Raw genomic sequence first — 23,609 nt, 5'->3', positions numbered from 1 at the left:
CTTTCCTGAAGCGTTCTGGCTCTGAGACGGTGTGATTCGTCCTGCTGAAGGAGTCAATAGTTCCTTTGGAAGAACAAACAAAATGTCCCAAGTTCTAGATTCTAATCCCATCGATTGAAAAACACGTTGCTACACAGTTCTAGCATGTAAGACAATGGAAGCTCCCTTTCAAATTCAACTGGTCATCACTTTTATTTATCATTGTACATTTGTAATTGAACATTCTGTAAAAGAAACCAAGAGAAAACTACCAGTAACAAGTTGTTTTTGAGAGTCAATATGAGCATCATGCTTTTGGCTAAAACGATGACTGGGTTCATCACAGAGCGCCACGAACAGCGAAAACGCAACAAATACAAAGCCGTTTCTTCCCCCTCTATTTACACCGGAGAAGCCTCCGTCGTCCGACGCGCGACTCGGGCCTCTCGTGAGTCTGTATAAAAATCTCCCCGGCGTTTGTGCTCGCTCTTCAGAGGCAGGCGAGACGCGTCGTGGCGTCCTTCCTGGGGGAACTCTGGGATGAAACGGATCGTTCAGGGGGCGGCGCTCTCCATCAAAGACGGGAGCAAATCCCAGGAATGGCCGCCCGGTCGCTCTCAGCCCGGAGGATCTTTCTCTGGCGCCACAGGTAGATTCAGGCTGACGTTGTGGAGGCGGCGATGAAGGAGCGAGAGGACGATGAGTCTCTCACTCATTCCTGGGGAACCGGGATCCGTCCAGATGCCTCCTTCTGTGCAAAAACACCGGGAACCGCATCGACTGACGCCAAAACCACTTTTCAGCACAAATACGACTGCGTTGAATATTTACATGGAGGTCTCAGAGAGCGCACTGCATGCTGGGAGCGTTTATCCTCAAATACTGAACGTTACGGTGACGGCCACTCTGACGGTGACGGTTGTCTGCGAGGCTTCGCTTTAAGCGTTTTCCACCGCCGAAGAGCCCTTTTAGCAAGAGTTAGAGGAGAAGATTGATGCCACACCTGATAAATCCATCTACGCAACGTCACACCTCACAGCTAGCTAGCTTAGCATGAAAACCATCAGTTTGGTTGACTTGGAATGAAGCCAGAGGACCGAAGTTACGACAAGGGGCTAAACCGAGCATTACATTTCGATATGCGTCCATACGTAGGGCTAGCAGCTGCTTAGCGTAGCACAGCGACACGAGCAGCGAGCACAAAACCATTTTGTCTGAGCACGAGATGAAAGCTAACGAGTGCAGCTTGATTTCACATAAATTTACAAGTAACGGCGTGATGGGATACACCTGCATGATTCAGTTATTGTTAACAGTAAGCTAGCCTAGCTGCGTAAACGCGCACACGTTTAAATAAACCAAGAAGTAATTTTAGCTTTGCAGAGCGATGCTAACATAATGAAAGCAGCGTCAATGACCATTCAGTTAGCATTCATTAGCATTCCACAAGCCAGTTTGTCGAGTGAAGCAACTTGTACATTTAACTAGAAGCTACTGCAAGACGCTCTCCTTCCATCTGAATGCAAGACGAGGCTACAACTAGTTTGCACATCCCATAATATTTCATAGGAAGTCGCTATTAGCAGCTGGTGAGCACAAAGGCACGGAAAGTCATGATAAAGCTACGTGTCGTAGCTGGTTAGCTCAGTTAGCGCACGTCTGGGTGTTGTATAAAGACTGCTGCTAACGAGGAGCTAGGTTAGCATAGCTAGATATACATTCAATATGCAGCCGTCGCCAGCGGCTGGTTGCCTCAAAGTCACCACACACACTTCAGTTGGTACAATAAATACGAGACTCCGTCTTGCCAGTAAGAACTTGCTGCCATTTCAGCTGACCTCCAAAGCGCCAGCGAACCACGGACGTGACGTTAATTCACCACAAAAGCACAACTTCCACACAGATTCAGTAAAATGGTGATCGATGCCTTTGGTCAAACTGAATCAGGAAGAAAGTGGGGATTCTCTTGATTCTGGTGGCAACGTCCCGGTTAAAGCCAAGCTAATCCGTTTCCCTCCCGGTGGCATCAATCCTGTCGTCCACCTCTTGTCATGTACCTGAACTGGTTTTACGTCAGAATGATGGAAATAAACCCGATTCTGCTCGTGTGAAATAGACGTCTCGTCTAGGAGAAGCCCTCGTAACGAGCCGCTTTGTCACCGTCGTTTTGCTGCTTGATTTCTGACACGTGAGTGAATGAGGGGGGGGGGGGTGTTGTTCTTTAAAATGAGGACAAGACGGCTCCACCCTGCCAGTGTGCACTCTCTCGCTCCAGTACTGCATAGTTCAGCAGCTCCAGCGCTGCCAAGGCTACACTCTGCCGTGGCTGTCCTGGTCTGAAACGTGTAAAACAGCGGCGCTGTGTGGGAGCGACAAGCTCATGATGACAGGGAACGTTTAAGTAGAGTAAAAAATAATAGAACATTTAATTTAACCTTTCCCCCCCCCACCCCCTTGGTGATACAACGTAGAACTCCCCTGAAATCATTCCCATCTGATCCAGACAACAAACAACCACAACCACAGTCCCACTCCCCGGTCCTTCCCTCATCCGACACCAAGTCCCAGCAGAGGAGAGACGAGCGACGACAGAAAGAAAAAGAAAGAAAACAAAAACCCAAAGTGTTGTCCGGGAGACGATCCGGAGGACGACGACGACGACACACAGCTGGAAAACGTGCAGAAAGCTTTGGCCCGCTGTGTTTGTGTGCAGGGAGACGAGGTGGAGGACGAGCGCCTCAGAGTCTCTGACGGGAACGAGAAGAGGAGCGGGTGGAGGACGAGTCGCCTCCCCGTCCTCCACCGGGTGGCGCTCTCGCGTGACGCTCCCGCTGCACGCAGGTCAGTGTTTGTTGGACATGGATAAAAATACACAGTTTAAAAAGAAAGAACAGAACAAAAAGTGAGGAAGGAGAAGAGGAGGAGGAGGAGGAGGAGCGGCCGCTCAGTCGATCTTCACCGCCGCGTAGATTTTCCTGATGAACATGTAGGCGGCGTAGAAGCCGATCGTCCCGGTCAGCAGCCAGAAGGAGAGCACCATCAGGGCGGTGTAGCCGAAGTACAGCAGGGAGGGGATGAACTCCACGATGTCCAGCTGAGGACACACACACACACACACACACACACACACACACACACACACACACACACACACACACACACACACACACACACACACACACACACACACACACACACACACACACACACACACACACACACACACACACACACACACACACACACAGGCGAAGGTTATGATTTGGTCGGCGTGTATTTACTGGTTTGGCTGTACATGTGTCAGTGGTGACGGTGACTGGCCATTAGAGGGCGCCAGAGCGAAGCTATCCTCTACAGAATCCATGTTTTACATGAAGTCTTTACATGAAGAGTGTCAAACTCATTTCAGTACCGGACTTCTAAACCAGTGCCATATTGATAAGTTAAACTAATTGACTCAGAGCATTTGTGACGAAAATGTCTATTTTTTCCACAAAACTTCAAGCTCCAATCTCAAAATGATAATGAAACTTTCTGCTGCAAAATACAGTGAAATGTCCAAAACACTTGTGCCATCGCTGTTGCATTCTGGGTGTTTTTACAAATGGGCTTTGAGCCTAGTGCTGGTTTGGTAGCTTTCATGGCAGCGTCACTGAGATCTCAGCGAGCTGACACTCTTAAAAATGGGTTTAAAATAATGGTTTTTTTTTAATGTTTCCAACTTGCCGGGAGGTTTTTGCGGCCAGGTCAGTGCGTCTTGCTGGTTTCGTCCCTCCTGCCTCTGCATTACATGAATGACTTGGATGCGTTTCATCCGGTGTCCAGCGGGTTTCATGAAACCCTTGTCTGTCTGGGGAAAACCCTTTTGATTTACCTTGTTGACGAAGTAGAAGATGGCGTAAACAAGGACGTAGAAGGCCGAGCCTCCGGACACCAGGAAGGTTCTCCACCACCAGCGATAGTCCTGACGGAGACGGAGAAGACGTGATGGCTTCATGTACCAGTTCAAGACACAGTCGGAGCTCAACGGGAGGAGAAGCACCCAGCTGACACTGAACTCCTTCACAACATTCCCACTATGAATCGGACTAAATATCCAGTCCGGACACGTCTTAATGCTTGTAGAAACCTCCATAGCCTCCATCGATCTGTCCACGTGTAGATAATAATGAAGCTGTCGTCACAATCGGAGTACTGAGAGCAGGTGCTCTGAAAACCAGTATTAGTCAATGCAGTCAAACTTCCTGCAACAATGGACTGAAACATGTGAATCCATTTATTTTAAAAATCTATTTTCAAGTCTCCACAAGTCTGAGCTGTTGGTCAGGTGACTGAAGGCGGTCAGCTCACCTCTGCACACAGCTGGAAGTAAACCATGACGATGCTGATCTGAGAGCAGGACACCACCAGGATGATGAAGACCAGGAAGAGGAAGCCGAACAGGTAATAGAACTGGTTCTCCCAGATGGCCTGCGGGTGGCGACACTTCCACGTTAATCACATGCTGAACGTGCGGCCGGGCGGCGGACTTACTGCGTGAACTTACACTGAAGATGAAGAACAGCTCGATGAACATGGCGCCAAACGGAAGGATCCCCGCCATCAGGATTCTGGAGAGGAGGAGCCAGACTCACGACTTCAAACACCACCGACTGACTTTACATTCAAAATATGACTTAATGATAAAAAAACAGAAACGTACCCCACGAACTTGTTCATGTACCAGCGCTGCTCCGGGACCTGCCGGGGGATCTGGTTGGTCCGGACCGGGTTGTCGTACGGCTGCTTGCGGAAGCCGAAGTAGTACCCCAGGTAGACCAGGGGCATGGAGATCCCGAACCACATGCAGAGCAGAGCCATCATGGTGGTGAAGGGGACCTGTGGAAGGAGAGGGAACCTTCACTTTGACCTCTAGACCCCGTTTATACCACGACGTCGCCAGTGAAAACGCATGGTTTTTCTCTTCAAAATTCAAAACACAACACAAGTTTTCCAATTTCACTTTTCTCTTGTCAGAATAAAACTTAAAAATTTTCATTTATATTCCTAAAAAGTAGATAAACATGCACAGGATTCATATTTCGCCGTCTTTGCAAACGTTCCCGTCGCGTCTGGATCAGCGGCTCGTGTGGGACGATGGCGAACACATGAACGTTCTGTTTTGTAGCAACCAGGGAAGTTTTCAAAGCGGTCCTGGGTGTACTCACGGCTCCAGAGGAGTGCTCTCCCCAGATGAAGCAGTTGAGGATGAAGCAGATCCCAAACACCACGGCAGGATACAGCGTCGCCGTCTGGAAGGAAACGCCGCAGCGTCAGCTTCTCCGTTCCCACAAACTAATGGGCTCAGAGCTAATGGACTCACGTAAAAGGCTCCTTTCTTCCACCGCTGGCCCTTCAGTGTGCGGTACAGCCTGCCGGCGAAGTAGCCACCAAACACACTGCAGGACGTCCAGAGACAAGAAATCAAAAGCCGGAAAGAAAATCCCATTTTTCACAGCTAAATTATTAAGAGACATGAAAACTGAGGAAGCTTCTTTCATCCACTTCAAGCTAAAGCTGAACCTGGTCTGGGCCCTTTGACGATCACACCACCATGGACTGTTACCCTCTTTAACACAACTCTAACCTTACAATAGCGACGGGACAATCCTGGACTATGGTTGGGCTGTAGAAGGTGTACAACACCTACACCTGCTACACCTTCTACAGCCCCACCAAAGTCCAGGATTGTCCCTCCACCTTTGCTGTGTATTTGCTGTATTTAGATGCGTAGCGACGGGGAACGTTCACATTTGAACCGAGACTCAATGGCACCCGTTTTCAGCATTTTTGTGTGCGTTTATGTAGCATCAATAATCAAATCTAAAAAGAATTTTAATTGAACATATATATTTCTCAATTTGTAAAGTTTAACAAATTGTATGAAAACAACATCCAACTGTTCATATTGTCGCAGTTGTTTCTCAAATTGCTTCAACATGAAAACCCTGAACTCCATAATAAAGCACAAGTTAAAACTCCTCTTCCTTTCCCTTCTCCTCTGGAAACATTGTGACGGCAGATGTGGTGCTTGTTAACCTGCAGCGTCCTCAGATTAAAGTATTCCTGCTGCTTGCTTTCACTTCGCCTCACAAATATTGCAGCGAGTGTAAATGTGTACCGGAGCCGTTTCCCATCAGCCACGCTGCTCCGTGGCCGCCGCCTCAACCCGCAGCGACTGACGTCATCACGCACATGTGCAATGCTGCGTTCAAGTTCAGCTGGGAAAATCTCCCAGTCTTCCACTGCCTCACTGTCACAAGGCTGCGTTTAGGTACCGAACGGTTTGATTTTTGCTGACAGAAGTCGGGCGGTACTCATCCGAGTTTGACGTCATACAAATAACGTTGAGTAGACGTGATGAGTGGACTCAAACGGTTTGATTTCCATTCCCTTAATGTTTTCAGTTCTGTTTGGTTTCAGATCTGACGGATTATTGACACATAAACCCCAAATGTGTCACGTTGATAGTGAAAGGTGGAGTTTTGCGGCTTGTTTGAAGAGAAGCCCAGATGAGTTTGTTTAGTTTTATATGACAGAGTCCAAGTCCAAGGTCAGAGACCAGTACAAATCATCCCGTCGTCACTAACAGAAAGGCTTCGTGCTTTTAATACGCCAATATAAAACCTTGAGAGAGAACGAACAAAATGCAACATGAGCCTTTTTTTTACCAATATTCAATCCCAGTGCTCGTCTGACGGAGCCGGTTTGAGAGGTTGTAGCAGGGAACATATTAGGGGTGTGACGGTATTTGCATTCATCCTGTATCGCCACTTTTTGGTGGGCGGAGTCACGAACTAATGTCTGAGTGAGCATTAAATAATCCTCCCTTCCATCCAGGTGGCAGTAATGAGCCTGGAAGCCGCCGTCAATCAACTGAACCCTCCTAATTAATTTGTTTTATTCAATCTATTTTTTTACTTTTTATAACAGGAGACGGTATTTAGTTTCACAGTCTTTTCAAAATAAATGAAAAAAGCTGGTCTGGTATATGCCAGAGTTTTTGTTGCTTTTTTCCGTAGTGCCGAACCACATCTACACGTTTACCACCAGTAACACTGGATCCTCCTGAAGCGCCAACATAACGTCCTCGGAGGTCCACGTGTCTTAATAGAACATTCTGTTCTCAGTCTCAAACAACCACTCAGACATACTGCAGATCACTCTTGGTCCAACCGGTTTCACTCATTCCACTGTTGGACGCTTCTTCAAACACATCATGACGTGATGAAATACCAACTATATTGTGACCGACTTCGCTTTCTATAAAACAAACATGTTCAAACAGAATTCTTTTGTGGATTTTGTGCTTTCACTGTTTTATGTGATTCAGATTTCTGGTCTGCAGAAAAACCCTGCAAAGCAAACAGGCAGGCCTGAGCGGAGAGTCCTACCCCATGAACATGAACAGGAAGCAGGCGGTGGTCATCAAAGCTCCTCTGCTGGACGGAGACAACATGCCCAGCATGGCCACAACTGGAGAAAAACACACACAGAAAGACGGAAAGTCTCAAACTGGATTCGTTTCTGATTGGCTTTCATGAATGAGGCGTCTGTTTGAGGACGACTTGCACGTTAAAGTCCTAGTGGAATGAAAATTCGACCTCCAAAACACTCTGGCTGTCGCTTCGAGGGACATTTTTTATGCTAACTGGTCCAGGGGTAAAATGGTAAAACACGGCAATCTGTGAGAAAATAGCTGATAAACGTTGGTATTTCCGCTGCTGGGCGGAGCTTCTGACAATAATAGAGTGACGTCACTGGATGTGCACACGCCCAAGTTGTGTTTACTTTATGGAGGATCAGAGTTTTGACCACGAAGAGGCTGAATTTAACGATATTTCATCATCATCATCATTTCAAACCCAGTGATTGATGAAGAAGACACAGAATGTGTCGTTCTGCCATCGGTGACCCCGTCTGGAACATGTTTGAGGAAGCAGAAGACGCTTCGTCCTCCATTCGTCCTCGTCTCCTCGCCTCAGCAGCCGCCACTTTTCACCTTTGAGGCGTCCTGACTTTTGGCAGAACGACCGGCTTCCTGGATCACGTCGAAGCGCTTTTCCAACTGCGCGGAATCACCGAAGATGAGTCCAGGTATTACTTGATCGTCTACTAGCCGCCCGAGCTAGCAGCTTCCGCTAGCCGCTAGAAGCCCGAGCTAGCGGCTCCCGCTAGCCGCACGAACTAGCGGCTCCCGCCGCCTGTGCTCCTTTTCTCCTCTCTCTGGTCTCTTCCAGGCTCAATCTTTCGTCAAGGCTCATAAAACACCGACTATAACTTCAAAACACTGTAAAAACTTTGATATTTAAGAGGGAAACAACGCAAGTCAATGTAAACACAACAGATCGAGATCTGCACAACTCTTGACGAAGGATTCCCCCGACTTCCTCGGCTGGAGATTCAAAATTCAAATAACTTTGTTACGCGACAACAGTGGTGGGGCAGAGTCGGAGGAACCTTAAAGTAGTACCCCAACTATCGTTTTTTGCGAAGTAGTGTGTTACATTTCACTAGGACATTAAGCGAAGGGTTGACATGTGGGAGCAGCTCAACAAGTCAAATATAGAAAAAGTTTGAGAAGTTTATCAGAACTTATCGACTTGAATGAATAATCAGTGAAAGCGGACTCACAGATGACGATGAGGACCATGCAGAAGAGCTGGATCCCCGAGCCCAGCAGGGAGCTGAGGATCATGGGATACTGGGGGGGTCTGAAGACGTCCCCGTGGACATTCTTCCAGCCGGACTCCTCCATGGTGTCCTCCTGGTAAAAGAGCAGGAGAACACAGTGTGGTGGAGACGATAAACTGAACGCTGACGTCCACCTGATTCCTGTTTTCCCTGAAGTAAAGCAGCTGGACTGAAAGTTGATGACACGCTGTCCACCAGAGGAAACATGTCTGTTCTTACAAGGTCGTCTTCTCTGTTGTAGTTAGCGATGTCCTTCCTCAAGGTCCTGATGATGATCATACTCAGAATACCTAGAAAACAAAGTGGGAAACTATCAGGTAAAAAAAAAAAAAAAGTTCATTATAAGCATCATTCCCTCCCAGGACTCCGGAACACGTCGCTTTCACACCCAAGAAATAAAGGTTGAAATAACAGGCGTTAGCTTATGTTTGCAAATAAAAGACTTTTAACCAAAGTGTTTTTCCTCTGAGCTTCAAATTCAGCCTGAAAGTTGGATTTATATCTGTGGTTAAAGCGTGAAACGTTTCATACTAATGGTCAAAGACGAAAAAAACAATGCCACAAGAACAAATATTACCGTACTTTCTGGACTATAAGCCGCCACTTTTGTTTTTTTTACATGCTTTGAACTCTGGGCGGAAGACTCGGCTTATTAAGGGTTAACAAGCTTCCATCCTCTGATACTGCTGATCCGTTCAGGTGCATCACGTAACTCCTTTTCTTTTTAAAATTTGGTGGGAGCGGCTCATGTCCTGGTGCACTCAATAGACCAGAAACCACGGTACTTCTTCTTCCATCCAGTAGCAAAGTAACTTATTGGCACTAATGAGAGTCCAACCAAGGCGCCTGATGTTTTTTTTTTTTATAACTACGACTCTTCACAAGATCGCAGCGTAGAACTGAACAGCGGGCGGTGGCGCCGTTCACTAAATGGTTGGATGAGCAATAATTATACATTTTAACTGCAATTAAATTCATAATTCTCATTGATCAACAGGCGATGCATGGAGGATCTTTAGTCTGCAGGCAATGCAATATCAAAGGTGTAACATAACTTGGAATCATGGGTGTGTGATTCAATGACAGCAGCTTGGAAGGTATTTATGAGGTGGCTCGAGACGCACGCCACTGTAAAGAAACCAGATTAAACTACGCAAACATTTCAAATGTAAGAATTTAGGCGTGGAAACAGGATGTGACTCAGTCAACACCGATATGATCATGATGGAGGGCTGGGAAGGAGCTTCACTCACTGGATTTATGGAAATATCACCAGGAAATACCGGCAGTGCAGCATAGTTTCACTGTAAAAAAAACACGCGTCTGACTCACACACACACAGACACACGCACGCACGTGCATGTGTCCTGTTACCAAGATTAAAGAAATGTGTTTTAATTACATTTAGCTTAGAAAGTTAAACATTAAGTCATGTATGAGGTTGTTTTAAATCAGAGTCTAAAGTCAAACCATCTTAACTGTTGACATTTCACAGGACATTAAGAAAAAATAAATAAAATACAGCAACAATGTGCAACAAAGTAAAAGTTGGCAATAATCAGTTAATGGTTTACGTGTTACTGTAAGTTTTCCTCCAGAGTGAATGACGTTTCTGTGTGTGCGTGCGCGTGCGTGCGTGTGTGTGTGTGTGAAATCTAACATCCAAACCACCACATCTAATCTGTTTCTGAGCCTCGGAGCAAATTCATATGATTCCACTGCTCTGGCCAATCAGCTGAGATCATCAGGATTCCATCATGGCCAACACATCGGATTAAAAATCTATAGGAAACGTTATCTCTCATACGTGTGTGTGTGTGTGTGTGTGTGTGTGTGTGTACATATATCTGTATATTTTGTTTGCATTCCTGAGCTATCTGGCTTTTGTGTTTGTGTTGTTGTGAGAGGGGGGGTGGACAAGGAACAAAAACAAAATTTCTCCTTGACAAAAAAACCCCCAAATCTATAGGAAAGGTCATTTCTGTGATGAGAAAGCATGTTGTACTATTTTTTTTGCTGTGAACACACCCTGTGTGGTCGTCCAGTTAAACCTGCAGGCTGGTGAAACGTGTTCTGCCTGCCGCACAGAGAAGAGAACGCTTTCGCAACAATGCAGATGTTCTGGCAATTCCACATGTCTCTGCTGCAAAGTTAAAATAAGAAAATCTTTCTGAGAAGCTGATCTTGGAGTGCCGAGCCAGACAGGACGCAGACACACTTTTGACTTTACCCGATTCTCTCCCGTTCCACATTTTGCTTTGTGGAGCTGATATGAAGGAGAAAGTGTCAACTCTCACTTCACCAACAACACCGAGAACTTTATTTCCAGACATTTCTCTGAGAGGAACTGAAAAGGTTTTTTGTTTTCACTGTGTCCACCGCAGCCAGAAGCCTCAGCAGATTTATGACCATCAAGGTGACGACGGAGACAAAAACAGTGAACGTCAATCCACCAAATCTCCACTTTAAGATTGAAGGCATTCAACAAATGTGCTGAGGACCAAGTGACCTTTGGCTAAGCTCCGCCCCCTAATGCAAATGAACCAACAGCATTCAACTACCAAGAGCCCAGACTCGGAAAAACATTCACGGCTCCTTGGAGAAGCTTTAGCGCTGCAGACACTTTTGTTGTTGAAACGATGATCCTGGGGCTCGCGAGCTAATCACGCTAGCCAGGTGGCGAAGCGCTGTCCAGCGCCTGCTGCGTTGTGGTTTCCACACCGACAGCTGTCAGGGAAACACATGCAGCTGCGACGGCTTGTCCGTGTTGGCAACAGGAACCAAGTGGGCGGGGCTTAGCTCAAGGTCAATAAAGAAGCAGAAATCCTCATGTGAAGGAGTGAAGACAGGAAGGAGCTTTACCGGTTTGTTATCAGGTTCACTGACAGCCTGGAAGAGAGACGAGTTCTTGTATCGAGACACTGGAGTCTCGCCGCTTGGCTGCGAGACAATAGAGTGTCAGACCATTCTACAGCATGTAGGTATTTTGTTCCCAGTCCACAGTCAAGCAGATCAGCTGGAACGTCTTGGTTGTGTGACAGACTGAGGACCAGTCCAGGTGAATCCTGCCTGAACCCACAGTTCCCCGGGATCGACGACACAATTAGCAGGATGGAAGATGGATGGACACGTATTGGTTGTGATTCTGAATGTGAAGTTACACAATTCACAGGCAGAGTTTATGAATCAATATAAAAAAAAAATGTTGATGCTTCGGAAAAAATGATTGGGAAGCAATTATATTTATCTATAGAGGACATTTTGACTGAAACTCTTTGCTGATTTGCATCAAATGAAGGAATGAAAGTAGTTGTTATTCACGAATGTCTTCTTTTTATTGTGTATTTAATTGAGCAAAAATGTGTTTTATCAAATTAGTTGGTTAATCAATGTAATATTTGATAGGTGCAGCCCGACTGGAGAGTTTTAACATGGAGGGTGTCTGCAGACCGGCCCACGCCTCCTGAACCCTTTCAAAGCTCCACAGACTTTGTTGAGGTCAAAGAAACGACCCCAGAACTAAACATTCCTGTGACGGTTCCTGACACTTTGGGAACGGTTCTATGGCCTGAATGCAGGAAGAAACATTTCCACTCGGCTCACGATACGCGCCGAGCCGTTTGAGGGACGTACCTGACAGGAAGAAGACCACCACCACCGAGTTGACGATGGAGAACCAGTGAATCTGGACGTCGCTCATGGTCAGGTACGTGTCCCAACGAGACGCCCACTTCACCTCACTCTCCTGCAGAGACCAGAAGCCGCCATTCACACATATTTACACTGTGAACTGTCATAAACATGAGCCTGGAGGCAATAATGACACGATCTAATACAGGATGTGGGCGAGCTGCCATCGGTTTTTTTTTAATCTTCATTCAAATTGTGTGTGAACTCTTTTCACTCACTTTGTGTTTGGATGGAAGGATTAGTTATTGTTTATGGTGTGTGCGAAATCCAAACAACAAAATCAGAACCTGCACAAATAGCAAGTTGCTTCCCAGCCCTCAGGTGATGCAGTGAGCAGCAACATAAGGTTTAAAGTCAATCTGTGAGATCACAAGAAAGGCCTCGGCACACAGTGAGAACTCTTTTACTTTTCTTAGTCACCATGTTGATGAGTCCCATTCTAAGCGAACCAGTGGCAAACACACTGGTGGGGATTGGGGCTGGATGAGGAGCACAACAGAAAAAAACAAAGCGTACACAGGACATGAATACACCAGACTCATGTTTCCTGCTCATCTGCCTCAAATATGATGCATCAAAGGAAGGAGAAGAAAGCTTTTCCTCACACTGGATTGTCAGTGGAGGCTCTTCTCATTTCCAACCAACAAACCCCCAGCATGAGCGCTTGGTGGATTTCTGGGGGTTGAAGTTGCACGTCACTCACCTCCCAGTGCACCGAGTAGGTGAAGAGGACCTCGTTCTCCTTGCTTGGGTCGATCTCCTGCGCAGCAGAGCCGCTGGCCTCAGGCAAGGTGCACGCTTTATCTTTTTCCACGGCCTTCAGATCTGAGGAGAAAGAAACACCCAGGATGACAACATGCGCATGTGACTTTTAGCTGCTGTCATTTGATTCGAGTGGAAAGGCGACTAAATGAGCAAAACACTGAAAGTGACAACCGTCAGAGGCTCAGTCTCCTTGTGGCAGGTTTTCTTTTGTTGGCGGGTTCAACACAGAAATGCTGTCAGTGAGTTGCTTCCAGCGCACCACAGCATTATTGTTCACAAGTTACATAAGTGGGCACACGTCACAATAGTCAGTTGGTTTTGATGACATCTTTTCCTCTAAAGCTGAACCTGCCAGCACGACGTCAAAAGAACAAGGAAGGAGGCTTTGGCGGCTGACGGGGATGTGAACGTGGCCCAGAGGCCCCAGACATGACCACACCAACCTTCTACTTTCACGCTCTGCGGGACGACCTCAAATCGCACCACCCTGTAGTCGTGGACGTCGCCCTCCTCCAGCTTCTCCCGGTGGAAGTAGAGGATGAAGGACAGGTGGTTGTGAAGGTAAAACTACAAGGGAGATGAGAAGAGATCAGAGCAACAGTTTACCGTCAGACTTTTATGTTTAAAACACCAGACAGTGGCGTTACAGTACAGGAACTAGGTTCCAGGCCATTAGGTTCCAGGGTTTTCTGCAGATTTAAAGTTTTACAGCTTTTTACATTTTTTTTTTAAAGATAAAGGATAGAAAAGGTGTCTTACTAGTCTAAATTGACTCCTGTGTGTTGCTTCATCATGCAAATGTGAGAACAAGTGAGAGGTTTAAATATGAGCTGGTCAGTCAGGGGTCAGTACAGACGCCCGACATTGGTCTTCCTCTCCAAGTGAGCTTTGAGGAAGACTCCTTCACATTCCTCACACAGTCATGTGAAACTCAGAACATTGTATACAAATCCCCCCCCCCCAAATCTTACAGCGTTTTATCTGTACCGATTCCTCGCTGCTGTCCAGAAGACTGCAGCCGCTCACCAGCTCTCAGGGTTAAATGAATGAAAAGCACTTTTTGACCTCCAACAATCAAATGTTGCTTCACTGGAGATAAACTTTTCTCATAAGCGACTTTGTGTTGAAACTGTAGTTTATGTTGCAACAGTGGAATGAAAGAATGAAGAAATGAAGCCGCTCCATTGCAGAAGAGCTGAAGAGCTGCAGGTGGCGTCCGACTCCAGTGAGACCAACAAATCTCCCTCCTCTCTCCTTACCTATCGACTTTCACTGAACCCCGAAGTGTTTAGTGTAGCGGCCATGATAAGACCGTCTGAATTCTCTAGAAGCAGAGAAAAGGAGGCTCGTTTCTTCCTTTAGAACCTCCTTTAGCCTAGGAAACACTGATGCTTCCTTTAGAACCTCCTTTAGCCTAGGAAACACTGATGCTTCCTTTAGAACCTCCTTTAGCCTAGGAAACACTGATGCTTCCTTTAGAGCATCCTTTAGCCTAGGAAACACTGATGCTTCCTTTAGAGCCTCCTTTAGCCTAGGAAACACTGATGGTTCCTTTAGAACCTCCTTTAGCCTAGGAAACACTGATGCTTCCTTTATCAACGGAGGTGAGGTCATGCTGCCCCACAATTCCTTGCGGTGACGAGATTTAAAGGAACCTGTTCATCCGAGCGTGTATGGAAAATCCCGATGGCGGAAAATGGACGCAGATCATGTAAGTTACCAAAGCAACAAGAAGGTCGGATTATTATGATGTCACTAAGGGAAAGTGTGGTCCGACTGCGTGATCGCATTTCACTAACTCTTTTAGGAAGCCTCCTAACACCTTTCCTTAACTCCTTTAGGAAGCCTCCTCACACCTTTCCTTAACTCCTTTAGGAAGCCTCCCAACACCTTTCCTCAACTCCCTTAGGAAGCCTCCTAACACCTTTCCTTAACTCCTTTAGGAAGCCTCCTCACACCTTTCCTTTACTCCTTTAGGAAGCCTCCTAACACCTTTCCTTAACTCTTTTAGGAAGCTTCCTAACACCTTTCCATAACTCTTTTAGGAAGCCTCCTAACACCTTTCCTTAACTCTTTTAGGAAGCCTCCTAACACCTTTCCTTAACTCCTTAGGAAGCCTCCTCACACCTTTCCTTTACTCCTTTGGGAAGCCTCCTAACACCTTTCCATAACTCTTTTAGGAAGCCTCCTAACACCTTTCCTTAACTCCTTTAGGAAGCCTCCTCACACCTTTCCTTAACTCCTTTAGGAAGCCTCCTAACACCTTTCCATAACTCTTTTAGGAAGCCTCCTCACACCTTTCCTTAACTCCTTTAGGAAGCCTCCTAACACCTTTCCATAACTCTTTTAGGAAGCCTCCTAACACCTTTCCTTAACTCCTTTAGGAAGCCTCCTCACACCTTTCCTTTACTCCTTTAGGAAGCCTCCTAACACCTTTCCTTAACTCTTTTAGGAAGCCTCCTAACACCTTTCCTTAACCCCTGGATGATGTCACGGGGTTACGGTAAAGTCCATAGATAAGGAGACAGGAGGGACAATTGGACAGACCCTTCCTCTCTTTGTGTCTGAACTCAACATACTGACTCGTGACCTGTGAGTAAATATTACAGCCTAAAACAATCATAAAGCTTGTGTGTCGATACAACAGGAGGACCAGTGGACAGTATTTACCTTATTGCTGTCGACAAAGCCCAGTCTGTAACCATGCTCAAACTGGACATCCTTCACCATGTCCCTCTTCTGCTCCTCCTCTCCTCCTGCCTCCCTGCTGGGGTAATACTCTAGCCTGGTGGCCACTGGGAGGTTATCTGCGATGCTGGAACGACACAGTGAGAGGCCTCTCGGTTAGTTTCAGCTCAAACTGCTGGAAGTTAGCGTGGAGATGAAAGTAGAGATCAAAGTCCTAAAAAGAGAGGAGGAAAGAACTAGAAAAGATGCTCACAGGTGAACGTAATACTCCTCCTGGATTCTCTCAGCCACCAGCTTGCTCTCTTTGATGCTCAGCGTTTTCTTGTTGCACACAATCTCACATTTCTTCTCCTTGTTCATCGCCACGCTGTACGGCGTATTTACAATACGGTCTCCCCGCAGCACCTCACCTAGCAGGAGCCAAACACAGCAGCGTTAAACCTCTCCCGCTCTGACGGCCATGGAAGAACCATGCTGCAGCAGCCCGCCGCTCACCCAGGTTCTCCCCCTTGTAGACCACATCGCCTGGCTTGCAGTACGGTATAGAGTAGTATTCATAAGGGAGCTGAGTGCGGGAGCTGGTGAGCTTCACTGCCTGAAACACAAGACGAGAGGCGGAGCGACGAGACGAGCAAAACACACAAAGGACAGTGATTAAATGTGGAACTCAACCAGCTGGTTTCAAGATGCAGATTTGATGTTTTCGAACTGCTGAATACAGCAGAATGGCTTTCTGATACAGTCGTTTGTTGTATTTTTTTGTGGTAAAAAAAATAAAAAAATAGGGAATCTCAAAACGTAGCCCCGTCTTCATCTGATTCATGTGTCATCAATTGATTGAAGACGGTGTGCACAAGTCAACTAGAAGAAATTAACACTCAAAATCAGTTATTTATAGAAGAAACAGCTCTTCATTGTGCGACACTCATTTTTAACCCAAACCATAAACTCTGCGAGACAAGAAGTTGTTCAAAGACAACAAGAAAAAACTTTGACACGTCGATTGAAGACATTTTAGTCTTACCTTAATATCTACGGTTTCACCTTCACGAAAGTTCTTTGGGGCGACCCCGGGAACGTAGAAGGTCGGGGCCATGGGCAGCGAGGACAACAGCAGCAAGGCCCACCACGTCTCCTGAAACACACACACACACTTGTGTGTTACAAAAAACAAAACTGGGTTTGATATACAATAGTCCCTCACTAGAACATGGTTCACTTTTCGCGGCCTCGCTGTTTTGCAGATTTTTGTGTGTGGAATTTTGCATGCATTTTTTTTTTTAAACAGCGTATGAAGGTGCACAGTGTTCTGCATCCTGATTGGCTAAGGGAGAGCCTGCACATTGTGTTGTGTGTCCTGATTGGCTAAGGGGCTGTAGACCCTTGTCAATCAATCTCCATGTTGTGTTTCATGTATGCCAATGCGTTCGACTTGCCAAATATACATCAACGTCTGATTGATAGCAGTGAGACTCTGAAGTGCTGCATGTTTGCAAGTTTTGTTTGTGACAAATCCACCATGTCGACAAAACGTTCTGCACCGACAAAGGAACCTGCAGTCGCAGCCACAAGGCAGAGGAATGTTTATGTTTTAAAATCCACAAAGGTTTGACCTTTGAGTGTTTAAACAGGAGAGACATGTGAGAAAATGTTACTTCCTGTCTGAGAAAAGTGTATAAAGTGTGTAGTGACGGGTTTTACAGCCTTAAAACATATATCATACTTGTTAAAAAAAAAAAGAAGTTAAAAACTTTTATTTTTAGAAGGTAACCCTCGCAATAAACGAGGGACCTCTGCACACACATATCTATGTTCAGAGCGCATGGCGTCACTGAACAATAAAGACACGGTGCAGATGTCCGTGGTTAGTTAGTCAATATGGCTTCACACCACAACAGTAGTGGGTGGAGTGTAATGCTGTGATCTGATCACACCTAACGTCAGCTATAGCTAACTCCTCTATAATGTAAAAAGTGTATAAAGTTTCATTCATTTCTTTCTTTTCTTTTCAGCTTCCACTTATTTCATTTAAACATGTAAGATTATTATATTAAACTAATTATTCAATGAAAAGGTATAAGTAAATTACATATCTTTAAAATAAATAATTATATATATTATAAAATGTATATAATGGTGTATAATCATGATTATGAAATGCTATTATTCTAAATATCACAAATAATGACTGATACATTTATTCTATTACAATAGCTAATATAAATCTGTTTGGTCTTCGTAAACACATGATTTTTGACGATATCAAAATATACATTTCCATAAATGAGTAAATGTTCATATAGTCTGTGAGAAAGCATGTGATGTATTGTTAAATGGCCATTATGATGATTAGCTTTTCTTCTCCGTCCCTCCAGATCCGTGTGTCAAAAAGCAGTACTGACTGTGAAAGTTTAGTCATTAAGGGGTCACAGTGTCACAGTCACTGTTACAGCAGCAAGTTTCACCCGTTTCAGGCTGATTTCCACCATAAAACTTCCAGTGTGGTTTATGAAAACACTCAACATCTTGTGGTTTTCCAATGCACTTTGAAACGGGAGGAAAAACATGAGATTAACCATTTTTGATCAAACCACTAACATCCAAGACATTAACTTATGACAATTGTTAAAAGTTTATCCTGAAAATGGTTGTATTCAAACAGTTAAAAAAAAAACCTGATATTGGCAGTATAAAATAAATACAATCTAAAATGTTTCCTGACCCACTTATTTCCTGATAAAACTACTGACAAGCAGTAATATTTCTAGCTTTTACAAGGACGCAAATATTTGAATAGAAAGCCTGAGCAGAATGGGAACATGCCTCTGGACAGATTCTGATCGGTAGGATCAAAGCGGTAGACAATGGATGGATGGAAGGATCAAATCAGGAAAAAAAGGTCAGAACAACAGGGGTGGTTGATGCTGATCTGTACACTGAGGCTACATACACCCGTTCAAATCATGTTTCGCGAGCCGAGCTCAAATTGCTACGATGTCTGTGAGACTCCGAGGAAAAACAAACTCTTAGGCCACGTACCCCAGTTTTTACGAAAAGTTATTTCCCCCGCAATGTTTACAAAAAAAAATCTTAATTTGCACGGACCCACATATACACCTGGGGTATGTCCGAAATGTCCCTCGTAACTCCTTATCTATAGACTTTTCCTTAATCCACGGAAGTGTTTTGTGGAGCGCTATGATAAGGACTAGGGACGAGGGCTGCAACTAACGATTATTTTAATAAGCCATTAATCGGTCGATTTTATTTTTTTGATTACTCGATAAATCGGAATTTTTTTATTTTTTTTTATTGTAGGACCAGTTGATATTGAATGAACCAAACATCAAATATGTGTTGGTTATTTAAAAGCACTTAACTGAACCAATACAAAGACGTATAACAAGATATCTACATGTGTATAATATACAAGATAATGATTCAATAATATTTAATGTACTTTATGGACCACAAACAGTCCAGTTTCATCCTGAGTGACCAGGCTGGTAAAATATTGTTATAATAACCTTTAAATTTACTCTTCAAAGTGTTTCTTTGTTGACGTCACAGTGTATGGAATGAAATGTCTATATTTTTACAAGATCAAACAACGGTATGGAGCAGTAAGGTAAAGCTGTACAGAGCATTAAGGTAAAGCAGTATGGAGCAGTAAGGTAAGGCGGCATGGAGCAGTAAGGTAAGGCGGTATGGAGCAGTAAGGCAAGGCGGTATGGAGCAGTAAGGTAAATCAGAGCCAAATCTGGTGCGTTTCCTCCGCATAAAGTAGGTTAAAAAGTAGGCGGGGCTTAGAGCTCCTCAGATATGTGAGGTTACAACAGTGATCTCAGCCGGGGTGGCAGACCTTATGAATCCTCTGTTGTTGTTTACATCCTCCGCTTTGCACTGGTTGTCGCCGGTTACTTCAAGTGCCGTGCCGCAACTTTGACGTTACCGAGAGCGCGAACGCCGGCCGAGTCACGCAAAAATCACGCGACACAACGAATCGATCATTAAATTCGTTGCCAACACTTTTAATAATCGCAATTAATAGATTTTATCGATTGGTTGTTGCAGCCCTAATAAGGACAGTCCGAATTCTCTATAAGCAAAGAAAACGCTGCCCATTGCTTCCTTTAGAGCCTCCTTCAGCATAAGATAGCACTGATGCATCCTTTCACAAAAGAGACCAGCTCATGCTGCCCCACAAGTCCTTGTGGCGAGAACATTTTGAGGGCTCATCCAAGCTTTCAGGGAAACTCACAATGTCAGAAAAAGGGAGCAGATCATGCAAGTTACCAAAGCAATAACCTGCATTGAACAACTTTAAATTATCTAATTGTCCATTTTCAGAAACATGTAGTTCTTCCCCCGCCACGGCAGACGTCAACAACTTGAGTTGCCGTTGGATTATTATGACGTCACTAAGTGAAAGTGCACGTGATCTCCTTTCACCAGCTCCTTTATGAAGCCTCCTAACACCTTTCCTTCACCCTGTGATGTCATCCAGGGGGTTAAGGTGAAGTCTATAGATCAGGAGATAGAAGGGACTTTTCAGACGTACCCATGGTGTCATGTGGTTTTGACATGGATGAACTTCCTGTTTCCCAATAAAAGCCACTTTTTAGTGTTGAAGGTGACTTTATGACATGTGCTCATATTTTGAAAGTATTGAAAATGATCGTCCCTTTTAACCTTATCAATTATATTAGTCTATTTTATAGAGTTTAACTTACATCTGTTGCACAATTCACTCCATTTATTAGTAGATTGTGGTATAAAACTATGAAAGATTTAAATTCAGTGAGAAACCTTTCAAACTTAGTAGTCTCTCACTTTACACTTTGCTTAACTTGCGCCGCCGTTGCATTATTATGACGTCCCGAAGTGAAAGTGCGGTCCAACTGCCACACTAACATGATCGCCTTTCTAACTTCCCTAACTCCTTTAGGAAGCCTTCTAACACCTTTCCTTAAGCCCGTGACGTCATCCACATGGTTAAATGAAAGTCCAAAGATAAGGAGTTAGGAGGGACTTTTCAGATGTACCCCTGGTTCAGAGCTACTATGAGCAGCTAAGCCTGTAGGGGGCAGTGTAACAAGAAGCATGAAGGCTCGGTAGCCATTGTGACGCAATTCTCTGGCTTCACTTTTCGATGCAACAGGAGACATAGGCGTACATCCAAATATTCCCTCTTATCTCCTTCCCCATCTATTTGTCCTTAACCCCAGAAGTGTTTTAAGCGGCAACCATGATAAGGAAAGGTCAAATCCTCAATAAGCTAAGGAAAGGAGTTTAATGCTTCTTTTAGCCGAGGAAATACTGATGCATTTTCTACCCAAGGAGACGAGATCATGATGCCCCACAATTCCTTATTGCAACATTTAAAGGGACCCGCTCATCCCAGCATTCAGGGAAACTCAGGATGACTCAACACAGGTCATGTTAAGTTACCAAAGCAAAAATCTGCCTTGAACAACTTTGAATAATCTAAAACACAGATCACAACTATCAATGTTATGGGGATGTTTTTAAACCAACACAGTAAAGTAAACTTTTTGTGCAGCCTATTCTCAATTTGATTGGTTATTTATTCACCTGGTGGCCTCTTTTCCCCTGATTTCATTTCAAACATTGTGATATTTCAGATTATATCACTGCTTGCAGGCACAGGGGAAAGTGTTATAAATGTGCATTGTGTAGTCCATTTTCAGAAATGTGTTTTTTTCACCACGGCAGACGTCACTAACCTGCACCGCCACCAGATTATTATTACGTCACCTAGTGGAATGCGTTCCGATGGTTATAACAATATGATCACCTTTCCTAATGCCTTTAGGAAGCTTCCTCATGCCTTTCCTTAACCCCGTGATGTCATCCAAGGGGTTAAGGAAAAGTAGAGTTTTTCAAAGTCTCCACTATGGCAGGAGTAATCATCATTTGTGGCGACTCGCAGCTGCATTTATGTGTAAATGCAAGCCACAAATGCAGAGAAATATCAGTGTTTTAGTTTTTTTTTAAATACCCAGGTATGGTTAAACCCGGCCTTAAACATAATGATCAGAGTCTAATCAAGGACAAGGTTCTTCAGTGTTTCAGTTACAAAAGAAGTTCCATTAATCCAACAAATCCAGCTGTAATGCTTCCAGGTAAAGCTGGATGTGGGGAAATCACAGTGCAAAGCATGATGGGATTGACCTGCTATCGAATAGGATGATATTCCTGGTGATTCTAAACTCAAATCAATTTGATCTTAATTCAGTATTCATGTACTTGGGACAATCTGCTCTCTTAATCTGACAGAATAGTGTTATTTCTAATCTTTGTTCCAGTGCACAAAACAAAATACATTTTACTGAAAAATGTTTTGAATGTCTTTTTTTGGTCTGACGCACAAGGTGTATGTTTGGTCCACATGCTGAAGGTGTTTTAGGATCATTTCGTTATAGCAGGTCATGTTTTTTATGATTATTTACTTGAAGCACCATGTTTCAGCTGTGGGTATTTTAGAGGGCTTAAGAAATCAAAATGAATTTGAAAAGAGTACACAGGAATTAAGATGATTATTAAAGTCTACCTTAAAATGATTCAGAGACACTTCTTTGGCTCGATATCGAGTCTTTTTGTTGTACATGTCACCCTTTTAACACAGCAACCATAGAATCAGGACACTTTTAGCGCATTTTGGGGTTCAAAGTGTGAACTTCGATGTAATCACCTCATTGTGAAACAAACCTGCTTCTGCAAGTATGAAGTAACGTGATCCTGATTACATTACTGATCAGTGTACTCTCTCTGAGTAATCGTGACAGCCGAACTTGTTGATCTCCTCCGCTCCCAATAAAGAATTACATATTTGATAGGTTCATTTCAGGGCGATTAAAGCAGGAGCGCCAACGAAATATGGGCCCTTTTGGTAAGTGGTTGAATGTTGGTATTCACCCCACTAATCATTTAATTTATCCGGGACATAAAGAAACTAATGATTCAGTACGAAGCCACTCCAGGACTACTGACACCAGGTGTGTGTAACGTGGTAGTGAACAAGAGAAGGAAGTTGTCGATCATGGCTCTCAGTATGAACTCAGCGATCTTTTGCGGGGAAATAAACGACAGAGAACCAGGAAAATGCCACCGAGGGACTCGGATATATCCGATCCCGTGTTGTCACCCTCACATCTCCACGGGACCGGGGAACACCCTCGATGTGGCTCTCACACAGCTGGCTAACAGCTAAAGTTACACCCGGGGTCTCCCCCTCAGTGTCTTCGGGGGTGACAGCCCAACAGCCGGGGCGCGGCGGCTTCCCGAGCTCCAACGGCACCGCTTCAGAACCGGAGTTAAGTGCCACAGCCGTCCCACGGAGCCGCCGCTCACACGGACAGCTCTTCCGGCCACAGCAGCCCGGAGGAGCAGCCGCTAACTGCGTTAGCATGCTAACTCAGTTAGCAGGATCGTCAACAGTCCCAAAACAGCGCGGCTTGACCCGGTTCAGACCACCGGGCAGCTCAGGGACTAACCCAGACCCGCACTCCGCTGGGTTTACGCCGCACCGCGTGACTCACTCCGCACACAGAAAGACAAATGTGGAGTTTGAGGGGAAAAGACTTCGCTTTCCACTTACCTTAGCCGCGGCCGCCATTTTGAATACGTGTCATTGGTGACGTTCAGGAAGTGACGTGACATTTCGGGAAATAAACTTAGTTTTTAATGAGGTGTATGCTGAAATGATTTGTAGGGGCTATTTTGAATTTGTT

At 44.9% G+C, this 23,609-nt stretch overlaps 1 protein-coding gene across 1 annotated transcript; it reads right to left on the bottom strand.

Annotated features, from left to right (window-relative positions):
* Positions 1-166: 166 nt before the first annotated feature.
* On the bottom strand, positions 167-23,494 carry tm9sf4 (transmembrane 9 superfamily protein member 4; the record flags this gene model as incomplete). The annotated part of the gene is made up of 18 exons (XM_080497150.1): positions 167-3,073; positions 3,854-3,943; positions 4,330-4,449; positions 4,526-4,589; positions 4,682-4,857; positions 5,187-5,270; positions 5,342-5,417; positions 7,413-7,494; positions 8,653-8,785; positions 8,932-9,002; positions 12,346-12,457; positions 13,106-13,227; positions 13,611-13,734; positions 15,838-15,982; positions 16,109-16,265; positions 16,351-16,450; positions 16,880-16,990; positions 23,477-23,494. The coding sequence occupies 18 exons, from the start codon at positions 23,492-23,494 to the stop codon at positions 2,924-2,926; spliced, it is 1,935 nt and encodes a 644-aa protein (XP_080353276.1). The 3' UTR covers positions 167-2,923.
* Between the last annotated feature and the right edge of the window lie 115 nt (positions 23,495-23,609).

The sequence above is a fragment of the Blennius ocellaris genome (assembly GCF_963422515.1).
Source record: "Blennius ocellaris genome assembly, chromosome: 5".
Lineage (NCBI taxonomy): Eukaryota > Metazoa > Chordata > Actinopteri > Blenniiformes > Blenniidae > Blennius > Blennius ocellaris.
The sequence above is the reverse complement of the archived record's forward strand: the minus strand, read 5'-3'. Positions and strand labels throughout refer to the sequence as shown.